General features: G+C 52.0%; 1 protein-coding gene across 1 annotated transcript in view; it reads left to right on the top strand.

Moving 5' to 3' along the window:
* bms1 (BMS1 ribosome biogenesis factor) overlaps window positions 1–20,900 on the top strand; it is a 122,426-nt gene that overhangs the window by 17,027 nt on the left and 84,499 nt on the right. Inside the window, exons 3-5 of the mRNA XM_038782908.1 lie at window positions 2,241–2,431; window positions 5,433–5,512; window positions 12,079–12,267. Coding sequence (XP_038638836.1) covers window positions 2,241–2,431; window positions 5,433–5,512; window positions 12,079–12,267 — 460 coding nt within the window. The remainder of the gene's footprint in view (window positions 1–2,240; window positions 2,432–5,432; window positions 5,513–12,078; window positions 12,268–20,900) is intronic.

Raw genomic sequence — 20,900 nt, forward strand, 5'->3', positions numbered from 1 at the left:
AAGGAATATGAAATTCTGGTTTTTATTTCAAGGGGGCTGGAGTATAACAGTAAAGAGGTGTTGCTGCAACTGTACAAGGTACTAGTGAGGCCACATTTAGAATACTGCGTCCAGCTTCGGTCCCCTTATTTAAGGAAAGATATATTATCATTGGAGGCTGTACAGAGGAGGTTAACTGGGATGATCCCGGGTATGGAGGGACTGCCATATGAGGAACGATTTCCAAGGTTGGGTCTGTAATCCTTGGATTTGAGAAGGATGGGAGGTGATCTGATTGAAACAATAAGTTCCCAGGGGGTTAGATAGGGAATGTTTGGGAGGATGTTTCCATTCATTGGAGGATGTAGGACCAGAGAGCATCGTCGCAGAATAAGGGGGAGCTCAGTTAAGAATTTCTTCTCCCAAAGAGTGGTTAATCTTTGGAATTGTTTACCCCAGGAAGCTGTGGAGGTGGGAGTCCGTGAACTTTTTCAAGGCTGAGATCGCTAGGTTTTTAATCCGTGCCGGAATTCAGGGTTACGGTGAGAAGACAGGGATCATAGCATCCCTAGAAGGCCAGTCGGCCCATCGAGTCTGCACCGACCCTCCTAAAGATCACCCGACCCATGGTCACTCCCCCATCCACCACATCCCACCCTGTAACCTAACCACATCTCTGGACACCGATGGGAAATTTAGCGTGGCTAATCCACCTAAACTGTATATCTAGTGGACTTTGTGAGTGTTAGCTCAGCCATGATCTTATTAAATGGAGGAGCAGGCCCAAAGGGCTGAATGGCCTCTTCCTGTTCCTATTTCATCTGGTCTTATGGATACATATTCGCTGAAACTTGTAATGAACTCCAATTGGCTTTATTGGTTGGCCAATTGGAGTATGAGCTCCCTCAATGATAGCTCATTGAGAGGGCCCATATAATCACCTGTGTAGGCTTTGTGAGCCAGTCTTAAGTTGACTGGACTGCTAGCAGCACTGTTTGTAGCTGCATCTGTAATATCGTTATTGTAAATAAATATTGGTGTGGTGACGGAACTCCTGCCTCCCGTGGATTATTACAAAACTCATTGTAGAACAGAGGGAGTGATGTATTTGGGAGGAAGAAGGGGGACAGGGGATACAGAAGAGATTTGCTGGAATCAGCCCTGCCTGTGGGATTATTGTTAGATTGATAGAGCAAGGATGGCCATGTGGTGATTTGATAAAAATGTTTAAAATCAAGAAAATTATAAATGTCTCAATGAAATATTTTCTAAAAAACAAATCAAGACGCGTTTACATGAAATAAAGAAACTGTTTCTGGTGATTGAATGGTGATTGGAGAGTTGAGGGGTAACAAGAGGAAAAACATATTTATGTAATGAGTGTTTAGGATTTGGATTGCACTGCGTCATAGGGTGATGTGTACAGATTCAACATTAGCTTCCAAAGGGGAGTTGGATAAATACTCGATAGAGAGACATTGCAGTGATATGGGGAAGGCAAGATGTGGGACCAACGGCATTGGCCTTTGAAAGAGCTGGCAGAGACGTGATGGGCTGAATGGCCCTCCTGTGGTGTTCTGGAAGACATTCTATGTAACAGGCTGTTAACCAACTGATGTGGTTGGTAATTGGTTAGGAGGTAAAAAACTGGGAGTTTGAATAATGTGCAGATGTGGCTGGTGGTGAAATACAGGAACTTACACCCGAGTCTCTACACTTTGTGATATTTATCAAGGTCTTGGATAAAGGAAAATGGGGACAGGACAGGTCTGCTGATGGCACAGGTTTAATGTGGAGAAAGTGAGACCTAAGACTGATCAGCGAACCACATTGAGTAAAAACCAATCCATCGGCTTTGGTCAAAAATATTCATTTTTTTCAATCTCGCGTACAGGTCGACCCCCAACGTTGGGCCAAGAACCTAACTCACTGTAGTCACCACCTGCTCACTATCTCTCGAATATGAAGACGTGGTTTATATAAAACTTTGCTTAGATCCCATTTGGATTACTGCATTCCATTCTCGGTATCACATCGCAGCAAGGACCTATCAGCCTTGCAGCATGTGCGGAGACCGGGGTTTAAAGGGTTAAACCAAGATGGACAGATGAAGCTAATTGAATGAAGGGACAGACTCTCGGCTGACCGGCCTACTCCTGTTCCAGTGAGAAGCACCCTGGGCTAATTTCCCGACCCGTAGGCTTGGGAAGAGGAATCTTCTGAATGCGGTTAATAATTTTATTTACCACTATCATAAACAGGGCCCAGGACTTGAAAACGAAGAAGCATCACATTCCCGTGGTTGACCGGACACCTTTGGAGCCCCCACCTATTGTCGTCGTCGTTGTAGGACCCCCGAAAGTAGGAAAGAGTACCCTGATCCGGTGCCTGATTCGCAACTTCACCAAGCAGAAACTAACAGATATCAGAGGCCCAGTCACTATCATTACAGGTAAGTCTATAAATGTTAGTATTTGGTATGATTTGAAGGTACTGATGAGTGATCCAGATTAAACACCTTCAATGCAAAACAGAGTCTAAAGCTGCTTCACTGACAGCAAGTACCCATTGGGACCGTGGGGACAGACAGGAGGGTGACCAAAATCTGGGCCACAGACACTATCCAGGCTCAGTGGCATCAGTTGCTGAGAGAGATTCAACTAATATCTAATTACGTGGTAGAGAGATCTGAGGGCGTATCAGTGAAAACTTCTGGTGAAAGTCAGGAGCCCCCGCTCCAGATCTCAAATCTTTCTTTATCTCCACAATGGTTAGCACTGCTGCCTCACAGCACCAGGAACCCGGGTGAGCACTGCTGCCTCACAGTTCAGGGACCTGGGTTAGTACTGCTGTCTCACAGTGCCAGGGACCCGGGTTAACACTGCTCACAGAGCCAGGTACCCGGGCTGACACTGCTGTCTTAGAGCACCAGGGTCCCGGCTTAACACTGCCGCCTCACAGTCCAGGGACCCGGGTGAGCACTGCTGTCTCTCAACGCCAGGGACCCGGTTAACACTGCTGTCTCACAGTGCCAGGGCCCTGGTTAACACGTCTGCCTCACAGTGCCAGGGACCTGGGTTAACACTGCTGTCTCACAGTGCCAGGGACCCGGGTTAACACGTCTGCCTCACAGTGCCAGGGACCCGGGTTAACACTGCTGCCTCACAGTGCCAGGGACCTGGGTTAACACTGCTGCCTCACAGTGCCAGGGAACTGGGTTAACACTGCTGTCTCACAGTGCCAGGGACCCGGGTTAACACTGCTGCCTCACAACGCCAGGAACCCGGTTAACACTTCTGTCTCAGAGCCAGGACCCGGGTTAACACGTCTGCCTCACAGTGCCAGGGGCCTGGGTTAACACTGCTGCCTCACAGTGTCAGGGACCCGGATTAGCTCTGCTGTCTCAGTGCCAGGGACCCGGGTTAACACTGCTGTCTCACAGAGCCAGGGACCCGGGTTAACACTGCTGTCTCACAGAGCCAGGGACCCGGGTTAGCACTGCTGCCTCACAATGCCAGGGGCCTGGGTTAACACTGCTGTCTCACAGTGTCAGGGACCCGGATTAGCTCTGCTGTCTCAGTGCCAGGGACCCGGGTTAACACTGCTGTCTCACAGAGCCAGGGACCCGGGTTAACACTGCTGTCTCACAGAGCCAGGGACCCGGGTTAGCACTGCTGCCTCACAACGCCAGGGACCCGGTTAACACTGCTGTCTCACAGTGCCAGAGACCCGGGTTAACACTGCTGTCTCACAGAGCCAGGGACCCGGGTTAGCACTGCTGCCTCACTGTGCCAGGGACTCGGGTTAACACTGCTGTCTCACAGCGTCAGGGACCTGGGTTAACACTGCTGTCTCACAGCGCCTGGGACCCGGGTTAACACTGCTGTCTCACAGTGCCAGGGACCCGGGTTAGCACTGCTGTCTCACAGCGCCAGTGACCCGGGTTAACATTTCTGTCTCACAGTGCCAGGGACCTGGGTTAGCACTGCTGTCTGACAGTGCCAGGGACCCGGGTTAACACTGCTGTCTCACAGTGCCAGGGACCCGGGTTCGATTCCAGCGATGAGTGTCTGTGTGAAGTTTGCACGATCAACCTGTGTCTACGTGGGTTTCCTCCGCGTGCTCCGGCTTCCTTCCACTGTCCAAAGATGTGCAGGTTAGGTGGGGATGCTCTTTCGGAGGGTTGGGGCAGACTGGACAGGCCAAATGGCCTCTTGCACTGCAGGGAGTTTGTGGATCTCCGTGGAAGTGGCCCTTCTTAGCACTACAAGACAAGGCTTGGCTTTAAGCAGCTTCATTTCAGAATACCTTGGTACAGCGTAATAATGATCAGGTGGTCCAACTTCACTATTTGTAAAAACGGGATTAAGAAGCCACTTGATGGGTCGCTGTGCTTGATTTCGGCGAATTCTTCAGCACCCGATCCTACAGATCACCGCAGAGGTTATAATGTCTGTCTTTGCCCAGAGTGTATGATCTATTAGTGCAACGTTTCCCGCACCCAGACCTTCCAGTTTGTGCCCTGTAACCAGTGTCAATTATCACCAAACTACTGATAATTACCTGGTGATGGCCCATATACCCTGGGTGCCTCTGCACGATGTAATAAGGCCTCAGTTTGAGGACCTTGTGCAGTGTTAGGGTCCGTATCAGGAAGTTGAGCCTCAGAGGCGTACAGCACAAATTCAGTAGGAATGAGGAAAGATCTGAAAATTCGGTCCTTTATTTTTTTTGAAGATTGGAATTACAGAATAATACAGTAAAAAGGCCCTTCGGCCTATCGAAGCATGACCTGCCCATCTAAGCAAAAACGGAGGCCGATTATTACCCGAATGAATCATAGAATTACAGAATTATACAGTTTAGAAGAGGCCCTTTGGCCCATCGAGTCTCCACCGACGCACGATAAACACCTGACCTGCCCACCTAATCCCATTTGCCAGCACTTGGCCCATAGCCTTGAATGTTATGATGGGCCAAGTGCTCATCCAGGTACTTTTTAAAGGATGTGAGGCAACCCGCCTCTCCCACCCTCCCAGGCAGTGCATTCCAGACCGTCGCCACCCTCTGGGCAAAATGATTTTCCTCAAATCCCTCCTAAACCTCCCACCCCTCACCTTGAACTTGTGTCCCGTCGTAACTGACCCTTCAACTAAGGGGAACAGCTGTTCCCTATCCACCCTGTCCATGTCCCTCATAATCTTGTCCACCTCGATCAGGTCGCCCCTCAGTCTTCTCTGCTCCAGTGAAAACAACCCAAGCCTATCCAACCTCTCTCCATAACTGAAATGTTCCATCCCAGGCAACATCCTGGTGAATCTCCTCTGCGCCCCCTCCAGTACAATCACATCCTTCCTATAATGTGGTGACCAGAATTGCACAATGCAGATTGGCCTTCCTTTGCATTGTCCTTTCAAATCTTTGTGGCTAATCAGATGCTTTGTTTCCAATAGGGAAAAAGCGGCGTCTCTCAATCATCGAGTGTGGGAACGATTTGAATTCCATGATAGATTTAGCCAAAGTTGCTGATCTGGTGAGGATGATTTTTGTTGGCTTTTTTGGAAAAATACGTGGCTTATTTGTTAAAAGATTGTTTGGCAAATGAGTGCTGTCAAATGCCATAGCCCTCAATTTATGTTACAACAGGAAATCTGAATTAAAAACAGAAAATGCTGGAAATACACAGTAAGAAGTCTTCCAACACCAGGTTAAAGTCCAACAGGTTTGTTTTGAATTACTAGCATTCGGAGTGCAGCTCCTTCCTCAGGTGAATGAAGAGGTGGGTTCCAGAAACATATATATAGACAAAGTCAAAGATGCAGATGATACTTTGAATGCGAGTCTTTGCAGGTAATTAAGTCGTTACAGATCCAGATGGAGCAGTTTAAAGACGGTTGGTAGGATTTCGCAAGCCAAGTATTGTCGTCCAGTACTTCCCCGGAGAGGAGAAACTACGACATCTTCTTCGCAGTCTTCAACACGTCATCGATGAAGATCAACCTCTTTCCTAGGTCATCCTCTCAACCCCACTACTTGCCTTCAAACAACCGCGCAACCTCAAACAAACCATTGTTTGCATCAAACTACCCAGCCTTCAGAACAGTGACCCCGACACCACACAACCCTGCCATGGCAATCTCTGCAAGACGTGCCAGATCATCGGCATGGGTACCACCATTACACATGAGAACACCACACACCAGGTACGCGGTACAAAGTCGTGCGACTCGGCCAATGTAGTCTACCTCATACGCTGCAGGAAAGGATGTCCCGAAGCGTGGTACATTGGCGAAACCATGCACACACTGCATCAACGGATGAACGGACATCACGCGACAATCACCAGGCAGGAATGTTCCCTTCCAGTCGGGGAACACTTCAGCAGTCAAGGGCATTCAGCCTCTGATCTCCGGGTAAGTGTTCTCCAAGGCAGTCTTGAGGACCCGCGACAGCGCAGAATCGCCGGGCAGAAACTTGTAGCCAAGTTCAGCACACGTGAGGACGGCCTCAACTGGGACCTTGGATTCATGTCGCATTACATTCACCCCACACCATCTGGCCTCGACTTGCGAAATCCTACCAACTGTCCTGGCTTGAGACAATTCACACCTCTTTAACCTGCTCCATCTTGACCTGTAACGACTTAATTACCTGCAAAGAATCGCATTCAAAGTATCGCCTTGCATCTTTGACTTTGTCTATATATATATGTTTCTGGAACCCACCTCTTCATTCACCTGAAAGCTAGTGATTTGAAACAAACCTGTTGGACTTTAACCTGGTGTTGTAAGACTTCTTACTGTGCAACACCGGCATCTCCACATCACGGAAATACATAGAGGAGAGCAGCAAATACGGTCAATTAAATTGTAAGGAGGTGAAAGGGCAGGTGTTGCATCTTCTCCACTTGTTTGGAAAGGTGTTGTGGGAAAGAGAGGGATATAAACACCCTATCACAGATCTGACTTTGGTTCCTCTCCCACCGCCACCTCCCTTCCTCTGTCAACCATTCCATATTTCCCTCGTTCTGGTGATCGATCACGAACCTGAAACATTCCAGGGGGAAAGAAAAATTCCAAGGGGGAAGGCCCACCGTCATGATTAACTGAAGAAAAATTAAAGGCCGTATCAAACTTAAAGAGAAAACATATCATTGTACAAAGACAGGCGGCAGATGGGAAAGGAGATAATGAACAGCAAAGAATGGCAAAAAGATGAATAACGGTTGGAAAAATTGAAGTGTGGGAGCTAGCTAGTAACATAAAGACGGATACTCTGAGGGCATCACCTCGGAGTATGGGGATCACCCATTTCAGACAGAGGTAAGGAGGAATTTCTTCTCTCTGAGGGCAGTGAATCTGGAATTCTTTACCGCAGAGAGCTGTAGAGGCTGGGTGGTTAAGTGTGTTCAAGGCTGAGAGACAGATTTGTAATCTGTGAGGGAATCGAGGGTTCTGGGGATAAGATGGGAAAGTAGAGATGAGGATTATCACATCAGAATAGTAATGATCTCATTGAATGGCGGAGCAGACTCGATGGGCCGAATGGCCTACTTCTGCTCCTCCATCTTCTGGTCCTGCTCCTTTCTCTGTTTCTCTTTTTCCACAGTTGCTGTCTGGCCTGTGGAGTATTTTCAGGATTTTCTGTTTCATTGCATTTAAACAGTAACTTAGTAAAATGTCTCCAAGCCCTTCAAAGATGTGGAGATGCCGGCGTTGGACTGGCGTGAGCACAGTAAGAAGTCTTACAACATCAGGTTAAAGTCCAACAGGTTTGTTTCAAACACTAGCTTTCGGAGCACGGCTCCTTCCTCAGCTCCTTCCATTCACCTGAGGAAGGAGCTGCGCTCCGAAAGCTCGTGTTTGAAACAAACCTGTTGGACTTTAACCTGGTGTTGTAAGACTTCTTACTGTTATCAAGCAGAGTTTGATGCCTGTGAAGAAATTGGGATGTCCCTGCATGCAGAAGAGGTTGCAAGCTGTGTTGGGTTTAGATAAAGGATCTGGATCGGCGCAGGCTGGGAGGGCCGAAGGGCCTGTTCCTGTGCTGTAATTTTCTTTGTTCTTTATGAATAGACAGGCAGAGAGAGTTTGGGTTAAAATTTCTGAGTACAGAGTCTGGACTGATTCCAGGGATGGCGGGACTGTCATACGAGGAGAGATTGACCAGTTTGGGATTGTTCTTGCTGGAGTTCAGAAGAATGAGGGGGGATCTCAGAGATTTATAAAATTCTAATAGAACTAGACAGGGTAGATGCAGGGAAGATGTTACCAATGATGGGTGTGTCCAGAACCAGGGGTCACAGCCTGAGGATTCAGGGTAAACCATTTCGGACAGAGAAAAGGAGACATTTCTTCACCCAAAGAGTGGGGAGCCTGTGGAATTCATTACCACAGGACGTAGTTGATGCTAAAACTTTGAATATATTCAAGAGGCGGCTGGATATAGCACTTGGGGAGAATGGGAGAAAGCAGGATTAGGCTATTGAGTTGGATGGTCAGCCATGATGGTGATGAATGGCGGAGCAGGCTCGAAGAGCCAAAAGGCCTCCTCCTGCTCCTATCTGCTACGTATCTATGGACAGGTGAAGGCATGGTCATTAATAGTGGAGTGATAAATCGAGATGATTTGGAGTAGAGAGGAGACCCTCGAGGATTGATGGGCTGGAGGAGGTTACAGAAATAGGGAGGGCTGAAGCCCTGGAAGGATTTGCAGGAATGGATGAGAATTTTAAAATCCTTTTTTTTTTGCTTGATTGGCTGTCATTTTGTGTCAGTCAGCACATGTTTGCTGGGGAGAGCTTTGGGTGGGCTGTAGGTTATGGAGGGTTGAAGATGGGGGTTTCAATTAAGCTTATCTCTTTTGCTTAATAAAGGATGACAATAAACTCAAGTGATGTAGTGGCACGGGGGGTAAGCACACTGCCCATATTACCTTTGTGAGCCAGATTCTAAATATGGTGTCACTTGTTGAAAATCTTTACCAATTTGAAGGGTCTGGAATGAGGAAAGATATCATAGATATCATAGAATTTACAGTGCAGAAGGAGGCCATTCAGCCCATCGAGTCTGCACCGGCTCTTGGAAAGAGCATCCTACCCAAGGTCAACAACTCCACCCTATCCCCATAACCCAGTAACCCCACCCAACACTAAGGGCAATTTTGGACTCTAAGGGCAATTTATCATGGCCAATCCACCTAACCTGCACATCTTTGGACTGTGGGAGGAAACCGGAGGAAAGATGAATCTACAGTGTCTTTAGGTAGAGGCCTGAGATGGTTTCTGGGTGTAAATCTGAGCAGCATGGTAGCTCAGTGGTTAGCACTGTTGCTTCACAGCTCCAGGGTCCTAGGTTCAATTCGCGGCTGGGTCACTGTCTGTGTGGAGTCTGCACGTCCTCCCCGTGTGTGCGTGGGTTTCCTCCCACAAGTCCCGAAAGATGTGGGGCGCGATTCCCCCAACGGGAGACTAAGCGCCGACGCCGGAGTGAAAACTGGAGTGTTTCACTCCGGCGTTGGAGGCGGCTCCTTGTCCCCTATTCTCCCTCCCCCAGGGGGCTAGGAGCGGCGCTTAAATTACGTCACCTGCGCAAGCGCGGTTGCCGTCCCCGCGGACATGAAGGATTGATCTTGCGGGGCGGCAGAGGAAAAGTGTGTCCTTTAGAAATGCCGGCCCGCCGATCGGTAGGCACCAATCGCGGGCCAGACCCCTACTGAGCACCCCCCTGGTGCTCGATTTCCCCCCCCCCCCCACAGGCCGCACACGCAGCGTTTGCGATCTGTTCACGCCGGCAGCGACCAGGTGTGGTCGGATTGGGCAGGCCGCTCGACCCATCCGGGCTGGAGAATTGCCGCTCGCCTGTTAGAAATGGTGAGCGCCGGGCAGCACGGGGGCCTAGTGGTTAGCACAACCGCCTCACGGCGCTGAGGTCCCAGGTTCGATCCCGGCTCTGGGTCACTGTCTGTGTGGAGTTTGCACATTCTCCCCGTGTCTGCGTGGGTTTCGCCCCCACAACCCAAAAATGTGCAGAGTAGGTGGATTGGCCACGCTAAATTGCCCCTTAATTGGAAAAAAATAATTGGGTAATCTAAATTTAAAAAAAAAAATTAAAAAAAAAAAGAAACGGTGAGCGCCGATTCTCCGAGCGGCCTGTTGTAAAACGCGGCACGCCGTTTTGGGGGGGTGGGAGAATTTGCGGGTGCCACGGCGGCGTGGCGGGAATTGCCCGGCACTCCCGCGATTCTCCCACCCGGCGTGGAGGTCAGAGAATTGCGCCCGTGCTTTTTAGGTGAATTGGACATTCTGAATTCTCCCTCTGTGTACCTGAACAGGTGCCGGAGTGTGGCGACTAGGGGCTTTTCACAGTAACTTCATTGCAGTGTTAATGTAAGCCTACTTGTGACAAGAAAGATTATTAAAAAACAATTTCAAGGAAGAAATAGCGAGGCATCTGGATAGCAATTGTCCCATTGGGCAGACGCAGCATGGGTTCATAAAGGGCAGGTCATGCCTAACTAATTTAGTGGAATTTTTTGAGGACATTACCAGTGCAGTGGATAACGGGGAGCCAATGGATGTGGTATATCTGGATTTCCAGAAAGCCTTTGACAAGGTGCCACACAAAAGGTTGCTGCATAAGATAAAGATGCATGGCATTAAGGGTAAAGTAGTAGCATGGATAGAGGATTGGTTAATTAATAGAAAGCAAAGAGTGGGGATTAATGGGTGTTTCTCTGGTTGGCAATCAGTAGCTAGTGGTGTCCCTCAGGGATCCGTGTTGGGCCCACAATTGTTCACAATTTACATAGATGATTTGGAGTTGGTGACCAAGGGCAATGTGTCCAAGTTTGCAGATGGCACTAAGATGAGTGGTAAAGCGAAAAGTGCAGAGGATACTGGAAGTCTGCAGAGGGATTTGGATAGGTTAAGTGAATGGGCTAGGGTCTGGCAGATGGAATACAATGTTGACAAATGTGAGGTTATCCATTTTGGTAGGAATAACAGCAAACGGGATTATTATTTAACTGATAAAATATTAAAGCATGCCGCTGTGCAGAGAGACTTGGGTGTGCTAGTGCATGAGTCACAGAAGGTTGGTTTACAGGTGCAACAGGTGATTAAGAAGGCAAATGGAATTTTGTCCTTCATTGCTAGAGGGATGGAGTTTAAGACTAGGGAGGTTATGTTGCAATTGTATAAGGTGTTAGTGAGGCCACACCTGGAGTATTGTGTTCAGTTTTGGTCTCCTTACTTGAGAAAGGACGTACTGGCACTGGAGGGTGTGCAGAGGAGATTCACTAGGTTAATCCCAGAGCTGAAGGGGTTGGATTATGAGGAGAGGTTGAGTAGACTGGGACTGTACTCGTTGGAATTTAGAAGGATGAGGGGGATCTTATAGAAACATTTTAAAATTATGAATGGAATTTATAGGATAGATGCGGGCAGGTTGTTTCCACTGGCGGGTGAAAGCAGAACTAGGGGACATAGCCTCAAAATAAGGGGAAGTGGATTTAGGACTGTGTTTAGGAGGAACTTCTTCACCCAAAGGGTTGTGAATCTATGGAATTCCTTGCCCAGTGAAGCAGTTGAGGCTCCTTCATGACATGTTTTTAAGGTAAAGATAGATAGTTTTTTGAAGAATAAAGGGATTAAGGGTTATGGTGTCCGGGCCGGAAAGTGGAGCTGAGTCCACAAAAGATCAGCCATGATCTCATTGAATGGCGGAGCAGGCTCGAGGGGCCAGATGGCCTACTCCTGCTCCTAGTTCTTATGTTCTTATGTTCTAATTATTAAATCCTTTTCTGGGATGAAGTGAGTGCGGAGGAAATATTTTGCTGTATCAGAGCGTTGATTTAACGGATATGAGAATATTTGAATAATCACTGGCGGTAGTGAAATGTTAATTGAGACCCCTTGCCTCAATACGCACAAATTCATGAAAAATAACAAGTGGTGAATGAAATGCTGAGGAGATCTAACTCCAGGTTTTCTTCAGGCTATTGTGTGTGTCCGGCCAGAATGGACTAAAACGAGCCTCTCTCCTTCAGGTTATTGTGTGTGTCGGCCAGAATGGACTAAAATGAGCCTCTCTCCTTCAGGTTTTAATGCTGACTGATGCCAGCTTTGGCTTTGAGATGGAGACGTTTGAGTTCTTGAACATCTGCCAAGTTCACGGCTTTCCCAAGATCATGGGGGTCCTCACCCACCTCGACACCTTCAAAAACAACAAGCAGCTGAGGAAGACCAAGAAAAGGCTAAAGCACCGGTTTTGGACTGAGGTCTACCAGGTATGTGTCCGGGAGGTCAGAGAATTGAATAAACCTTGAAAATTAATGTATCCTGTAATGCGGCACAAAACGATGGCGAGCTGAGAGCTCATTGGCTGGACGTTGGTTTGTGATGCAGAGCGAGACCAGCAGTGCGGGTTTGATCCCCCCGGCTGAGGTTATTCCGGAAGGCCCTCCCTTCCCAACCTTGCTCCTTGCCACCAGTCAGCTCTTCCCCTCAAAGGGGAAAGCAGCCTATGGTCATCTGGGATTATGGCCACGTTACATCTTAAAAGATCCTAAGGTGGATCAACGATGGATAAGCTAATCTCAGCCACAGCTCTCAGGGTAGTTTTTTGTTTCAGTGGCTTACAATTGGAAATGAAGGTGAAAATCACTGGAGAGCAACTCCAACCCTACGGGAAAACCCATCCCTCCGAACCAGCTTCGCTTGGCGGGTCATGCCTGCCGCCGGATCACCAAAGGAATTCTCTCCTCCGAATTCGGGCATGCAGGAAACTCCCAGGAAGAGTCACGCAGCACAGAGAGAGGCCCTTCAGCCCATCGTGTCTGCACCACCCATCATTCTAACCCCATTTTCCAGCACTTGGTGCATAGCCATGTCTGCTGTGGTGTTTCAGGTGCCAGTTAAAATGCTTTTCAAATGTTGTCAGGGTTCCCACCTCTACCACCATTTCAGGCAGCGAGTTCCAGATTTCACCCGTGAAAATGATTTTTCCTCAAATCCCCCCTAAACCTCCCGCTCATAACCTTAAATCTATGCTCCCTGGTTATTGACCCCTCCACTAAGGGGAAAAGCTTCTTCCTACCTACCCCATCTATATCCCTCAGAATTTTCCACCCCTCCATCAGGTCCCCTGCCAGTCGAATCTGCTCAAAGCAGAACATCCCCAGCCTAACCGGCCTCTCTTCATATCTGAAATGCTCCAACCCAGGCAATATCCTGGTGAATCCCCACTGCTCCCTCTCCAGTGCTACAGTAGTCCCCCGGTTCGCGATATACCGCGGGGGGGCTGATGGACCCCAACTGTCAGTTGTGTCAATTTCAGCGGCCGGCTGATTATTTCAGTGAGAGCAGCTTCCCTCTCTGGATCAAAGTGAGCCACCCGCTGAAATTGACACTGCCGGCTGCTCTCTCCCTCCAATCAGAAACATTAAAACTTAAAAGTTGGATTGGACGGAGAGAGCAGCCGGCAGTGTCAATTTCAGCGGCCGGCTCACTTTGATCCGGAGAGGGAAGTTGCTCTCACTGAAATAATCAGCCGGCTGCTGAAATTGACACTGCCGAGGGGGGGGCGGGTGTTGGGGGGGGAGAAGAGGGGGGGGCGGGTGTTGGGGGGGGGGGGGGGCAGAAGAGGGGGGAGGGTGTGTGGGGGGGAGAAGAGGGGGGGCGGGTGTGGGGGGGGAGACGAGGGGGGGCGGGTGTTGGGGGGGAGAACGAGGGCGGGGCGGGTGTTGGGGGGGGAGAAAGGGGGGGCGGGTGTTGGGGGGGAGAAGAGGGGGGGCGGGTGTTGGGGGCGGAGAAGAAGGGGGGCGGGGGTGTTGGGGGGGAGAAGAGGGGGGGGGGGTGTGGGGGGGAGAACGAGGGGGGGCGGGTGTTGGGGGGGAGAAGAGGGGGGCGGGTGTTGGGGGGGAGAAGAGGGGGGGCGGGTGGTTGGGGGGGAGAAGAGGGGGGGTGGGGGGTGGGGGGGAGAGGGGGGGGGGGGTGTTGGGGGGGAGGGGGGGGGGGGGGGGTGTTGGGGGGGAGAGAGGGGGGGGGGTTGTGGGGGGGGAGAAGAGGGGGGGGCGGGTGTGGGGGGGGGAGAAGAGGGGGGGCGGGTGTGGGGGAGGGGAGAAGAGGGGGGCGGGTGTTGGGGGGGAGGAGGGGGGGGTGTGTTGGGGGGGGAAGAGGGGGGGGCGGGTGTGGGGGGGAGAAGGGGGGCGGGTGTGGGGGGAGAGGAGGGGGGGGGGTGTTGGGGGGGAGAGGAGGGGGGCGGGTGTTGGGGGGGAGAGGAGGGGGGCGGGTGTTGGGGGGAGAGGAGGGGGGCGGGTGTTGGGGGGGAGAGGAGGGGGGCGGGTGTTGGGGGGGAGAGGAGGGGGGCGGGTGTTGGGGGGGAGAGGAGGGGGGCGGGTGTTGGGGGGGAGAGGAGGGGGGCGGGTGTTGGGGGGGAGAGGAGGGGGGCGGGTTGTTGGGGGGAGAGGAGGGGGGCGGGTGTTGGGGGGAGAGGAGGGGGGCGGGTGTTGGGGGGGAGAGGAGGGGGCGGGTGTGGGAGAGACCCCCCTGTGGGTGTGGGAGAAGAGGGGGGGCGGGTGTTGGGGGGAGAGGAGGGGGCGGGTTGTTGGGGGGGAGAGGAGGGGGGCGGGTGTTGGGGGGAGAGGAGGGGGGGCGGGTGTTGGGGGGAGAGGAGGGGGGCGGGTGTTGGGGGGAGAGGAGGGGGGCGGGTGTTGGGGGGGAGGAGGGGACGGGTGTGGGGGAGACCCCCCTGTGGGTGTGGGGGAGACCCCCCTGTGGGTGTGGGGGAGACCCCCCCTGGGGTGTGGGGAGACCCCCCCCTGTGGGTGTGGGGGAGACCCCCCTGTGGGTGTGGGGGACCCCCCCCTGTGGGTGTGGGGGAGACCCCCCCCTGTGGGTGTGGGGGAGACCCCCCCCTGTGGGTGTGGGGGAGACCCCCCCCCCTGTGGGTGTGGGGGAGACCCCCCCCCTGTGGGTGTGGGGGAGACCCCCCCCTGTGGGTGTGGGGGGAGACCCCCCCCCCCTGTGGGCTGTGGGGAGACCCCCCCTGTGGGTGTGGGGGAGACACCCCCCCTGTGGGTGTGGGGGAGACCCCCCCCCTGTGGGTGTGGGGGAGACCCCACCCCTGTGGGTGTGGGGGAGACCCCCCCCTGTGGGTGTGGGGGAGACCCCCCCCTGTGGGTGTGGGGGAGACCCCCCCCTGTGGGTGTGGGGGAGACCCCCCCCCTGTGGGTGTGGGGGAGACCCCCCCCCTGTGGGTGTGGGGGAGACCCCCCCCCTGTGGGTGTGGGGGAGACCCCCCCCCTGTGGGTGTGGGGGAGACCCCCCCCCTGTGGGTGTGGGGGAGACCCCCCCCCCGTGGGTGTGGGGGAGACCCCCCCCGTGGGTGTGGGGGAGAGAGGAGGGCCCTGCGGGTGTTGAGGAACGGGGGAGGAGAGGGGGGGAGGGGGCGAGCCGGAGGGTGTGGGGAGGGGGCGAGCCGGAGGGTGTGGGGGGACAGGGGGCGAGCTGGACGCTGTGGGGGAGGGGAGAGGGAGCGAGCCGGAGGGTGTGGGGTGGGGCGAGCCGGAGGATGTGGGGGAGAGGGGGCGAGCCGGAGGGTGTTGGGGGCGAGCCGGAGGGTGTTGGGGGGGAGAGGGGCGAGTCGGAGGATGTGGGGGAGAGGGGGCGAGCCGGAGGGTGTGGGGGGGGGGAGAGGGGGCGAGCCGGAGGGTGTGGGGGAGAGGGGGGCGAGCCGGAGGGTGTTGGGGGGGAGAGGGGGCGAGTCGGAGGGTGTGGGGGGAGAGGGGGCGAGCCGGAGGGTGTGGGGGGAGAGGGGGCGAGCCGGAGGGTGTTGGGGGGGAGGGGGGGCGAGTCGGAGGGTGTGGGGGGAGAGGGGGCGAGCGGAGGGTGTTGGGGGTGAGCCGGAGGGTGTTGGGGGCGAGCCGGAGGGTGTTGGGGGGGGAGAGGGGGCGAGTCGGAGGTGTGGGGGGAGAGGGGGCGAGCCGGAGGGTGTTGGGGGGGAGAGGGGGCGAGTCGGAGGGTGTGGGGGGAGAGGGGGCGAGCCGGAGGGTGTTGGGGGGGAGAGGGGGCGAGTCGGAGGATGTGGGAGGAGAGGGGGCGAGCCGGAGGGTGTTGGGGGGGAGAGGGGGCGAGTCAGAGGGTGTGGGGGGAGAGGGGGCGAGCCGGAGGGGTTTGGGGGGAGAGGGGGCGAGTCGGAGGATGTGGGGGGAGAGGGATGAGCGGAGGGTGTGGGGGGGGGAGAGGGGGGCGAGACGGAGGGTGTTGGGGGGGAGAGGGGGCGAGTCGGAGGGTGTGGGGGGAGAGGGGCGAGCCGGAGGGTGTTGGGGGGAGAGGGGGCGAGTCGGAGGGTTGGGGGGAGAGGGGTCTAGTTGGAGGATGTGGGGGGAGAGGGGGCAAGCCGGAGGAAAAAAAAAGAAATTGACACTGCCGGCTGTCTCTCCCTCCAATCAGAAACATTAAAACTTAAAGTGGATGGAGGGAGAGAGCAGCCGGCAGTGTCAATTTTCAGCGGCCGGCTGATTTCAGTGAGAGCAGCTTCCTTCTCCGGATCAAAGTGAGCCGGCCGCTGAAATTTTAATTGGAGCCACGATGGGGGTTTTAAATTATTTAAAATCTATGCTAGCGCTTCCCATTGTGAGTCTACGGGGTCTGACCTCTTCCCCCGCCCCCCCCGTAGACTCACAATGGGAAGCGCTAGCATAGATTTTTAAATAAATTTAAAACCCCCATCATGGATATCCGCGGCTCGGTTACTGTTACGGTGGCTGTCTTGGACCCCAACACCCGCGTTATAAAGGGGGACTACTGTATCACATCCTAAAGCCATAGTGACTAGAGCACACAGTACTCTAGCTGTGGCCGAACCTGATTTTATACAGTTCCATTATAATCTCCCTGCTCTTGTGTTTATTAGCGAGGCATAGAATGCAAGTATCCCATTATGACTTCTTAACCACATCTACCTGTCCTGCTGCCTTCAGGGATCTATGGACATTCACCCCAAGGTCTCATAGGGTTAGGGTTAGAGCCTCTCTGATCCTCTGTACTTCCTGCATCCTAACATTCATTGTATCTTCCCTTCCCTTGTTAGTTCTCCCAGAATGCATCTCCTCATACTTTTCAGGGTTAAATCCCATTTGCCACTGTTCTGCCCGTCTGACCAGCCCATCTATATTGTTGTGTAATCTAAAGCTTTCCTCCTCGCTATTTACCACGTCACAGATTTTTGTGTCATCTGCGAACGTAGTGATCATACCCTCCCACATTAACATCCAGATCATTAATGTAAACTATAAACAGCAAGGGACCCAGCACTGATCCCTGTGAAACACCCCTGGACAGAGGCTTCCAGTCACAAAAACAAACTTGACTGTCTCCCCCTCTGTCTCCTGTCACGAAGCCAGTTTTGGATCCAGCTTGCCAATTGTCCTGGATTCCACGGGCTCTTATCTTCTTGATCAGTCTCCCCATGTGGGGCCTTGTCGAAAGCCTTACAAAGTCCATGTAGCGTCATCACTGACTGCCCTCATCTTTGTACTTTGCATCGGTATTCACAAGAGAGGGACAAGACAGATGTTGAGGCTAGGGATGGTTGTTTAAATACTCTCGGTCAAGTTGTCATAAGGAAGGGGGAGGTTTTGGGTATTCTAAAAGACACTAAGGCGGACAAGTCCCAGGACCGGATGGGATCTATCCCAGGTTACTGAGGGAAGCGAGGGTCGAAATAGCTGGGGCCTTAACAGATATCTTTGCAGCATCCTTGAGCACGGGTGAGGTCCCGGAGGACTGGAGAATTGCTAATGTTGTCCCTTTGTTTAAGAAGGGTAGCAGGGATAATCCAGGGAATTATAGACCTGTGAGCTTGACGTCAGTGGTAGGTAAACTGTTGGAGAAGATACTGAGGGATAGGATCTATTCACATAGAAGAAAATAGACTTATCAGTGATCGGCAGCATGGTTTTGTGCAGGGAAGGTCATGTCTTACAAACCTAATAGAATTCTTTGAGGAAGTGACAAAGTTAATTGATGAGGGAAGGGCTGTAGATGTCATATACATGGACTTTAGTAAAGCGTTTGATAAGGTTTCCCATGGCAGGTTGATGTAAAAAGTGAAGTCGTATGGGGTTCAGGGTGTACTAGCTAGATTGATAAAGAATGGCTGGGCAACATGAGACAGAGAGTAGTGGTGGAAGGGAGTGTCTCAAAATGGAGAAGGGTGACTAGTGGTGTTCCACAGGGATCTGTGCTCAGACCACTGTTGTTTGTGATCTACATAAATGACCTGGAGGAAGGTATAGGTGGTCTGATTAGCAAGTTTGCAGATGATACAAGATTGGTGGAGTTGCAGATACCGAGGAGGACTGTTAGAGAATACAACAAAATATAGATAGATTGGAGAGTTGGGCAAAGAAATGGCAGATGGAGTTCAATGAGGCAAATGCGAGGTGATGCATTTTGGAAGATCAAATTCAAGAGCGGACTATATGGTCAATGGAAGGGTCTTGGGGAAAATTGATGTGCAGAGAGATCTGGGAGTTCAGGTCCATTGTACCCTGAAGGTGGCAACGCAGGTTGATAGAGTGGTCAAGAAGGCAAAAGCATGCTTGCTTCATCCGACGGGGTATTGAGTACAAGAGTTGGCAGGTCATGTTACAGTTGTATAGGACTTTGGTTCGGCCACATTTGGAATACTGCGTGCAGTTCTGGTCGCCACATTACCAGAAGGATGTGGATGCTTTGGAGAGGGTGCAGAGGAGGTTCACCAGGATGTTGCCTGGTATGGAGGGTGCTAGCTGTGAAGAAAGGTTGAGTAGATTAGGATTGTTTTCGTTGGAAAGACGGAGGTTGGGGGGACCTGATTGAGGTCTACAAAATTATGAGAGGTATGGACAGGGTGGATAGCAACAAGCTTTTTCCAAGAGTGGGGGTGTCAGTTACAAGGGGTCACGATTTCAAGGTGAGAGGTGAAAAGTTTAAGGGAGATTGCTTGCGTGGAAAGTTTTTTACGCAGAGGGTGGTGGGTGCCTGGAATGCTTTGCCAGCGGAGGTGGTAGAGGCGGGTACGATAGCATCATTTAAGATGCACCTGGACAGGTATATGAATGGGCGGGGGAACAGAGAGAAGTAGACCTTGGAAAATAGGAGGCAGGTTTAGCTAAAGGATCTGGATCGGCGCAGGCTGGGAGGGCGAAGGGCCTGTTCCTGTGCTGTAATTTTCTTTGTTCTTTGTGCACACCTAGTCACCTTGAAAAATGTTGTTAGACATGATGTCCTCTTTACAAAGCCGTGCTGACTATCCTTGTTTAATCCTTGCCTCTCCAAGTGGAAATTAATTCTGCAGAAACGCTTCACGTGTCCTCGTAATGTATCTCTGATGTGGTCAATATAATCAGGGAATCATCGGAGACCCGACCTTGTGACTGACCGGAATCGAGCAGCCTCTGTGGGGAAGGCACCGGACACATGGAGAGCGACTGTGTCAGGAATGAACAAAGGCAAATATAAGCGGCAGAAACCTCCAAACAACTCTTCGAGCACCAGATCGCTTGTTCAACTTATCAGCCAAAACCCATTGGACTGCAATAAAAGCAAGGTGTCCTCGCTTGAGCGGCTGCCTAAAAGGGTAGCACGGTGGTTAGCACTGCTGCCTCACAGCTCCAAGGACCTGGGTTCAATTCGGCCTTGGGTGACTGTGTGGAGTTGGCACTCGTGCTCCAGTTTCCTCCCACAGTCCATGGATTGGCCATGATCAATGCATGGTGTTCCAGGAGTGGGCCTAGCTAGTGTTTTTCCAGAGGGTGGGTGCAGACTCGATGGGCTGAATGGCCTCCTTCTGCACTATAGCAATTATATGGATTCTAAGAGAACAGAAGACTGACGATCTCCAGTCCTTGAGTGTGAGCTCGTTGAACATTGTGGACTATTTACTTGTATGTCATCATCATGATGGCTTTTCAATACGGGATCCTGAATAGCAGTTAGGAGCAGCAACCTGTGGTGAGATGCCCTCCTTCCCACTGGAAATCAGAGGTGCCCCGGGCAATTTGCGTACTTCAACTTTTGTGCCATATGAAATAGAGGTCAAATGTCTTCTCAAGCCTCTTTCTCCATGCGGTAAGACTGAGTGATGTCTTCCTTGACTCCACTTCCGTCTCTTTCACCTCATCGCCTGGTTCCTTTGGTGTTCAAAAACCTATTGATCTCAAATCGGACCATCGTTGAATTGTTTAAACTATATGCATTTAAAATTGTTTAACTTGGTTAACATCTCACCCGAAGAATTGCACCTCCCAACTGCACTGAAATGTCCACTGGAGTATGTGCTCAAGTCACTGGAGTCAGAATGTCTGACTTGGAGGGGAGCATTCTTCCCCCTGAACCATAGCTAATACCTTCGACTGATCAGAGTCTTCCGAAGCATGTGGAGGAAAGCGATAGAGCGATACATGGCCATTGGGAATGTGGTCTGTATCTGTGCTGTGAACAGTCCAAGGCAGTGGTCCTCCCAGCCAGAACTGCCACACCACTGAACCTCTGCATTGTTTATGGTATTGGAGCAGGGGAGAGTTGTCTATTGATGCAATCTGTCACTGAGGGGGAAAGACCGAATTCCGAACAAGTAGAGCACCAAGGAGCCAATCATAAAATGTGCTGGTGGTCTTGTGCGTCAGAGCAAGTGAGCCAGACATTGGCAGATAGCTTATCATTATCGGCTGGTGGTCAGGCACGACCCCACAACCTCTGATGGTCAGTGCCGATACTTGTGTTAGTAACTCAGCAGCATCTCGTATTTTCTAGGGTGCAAAGCTCTTCTACCTGTCTGGAATGGTTCACGGAGAATATCAGAAACAAGAGATTCACAACCTGGGCCGATTTATCTCTGTGATGAAGTTTCGGCCACTCGTGTGGCAAATGGCAC

This window comes from Scyliorhinus canicula, chromosome 22 (assembly GCF_902713615.1).
Source record: "Scyliorhinus canicula chromosome 22, sScyCan1.1, whole genome shotgun sequence".
Lineage (NCBI taxonomy): Eukaryota > Metazoa > Chordata > Chondrichthyes > Carcharhiniformes > Scyliorhinidae > Scyliorhinus > Scyliorhinus canicula.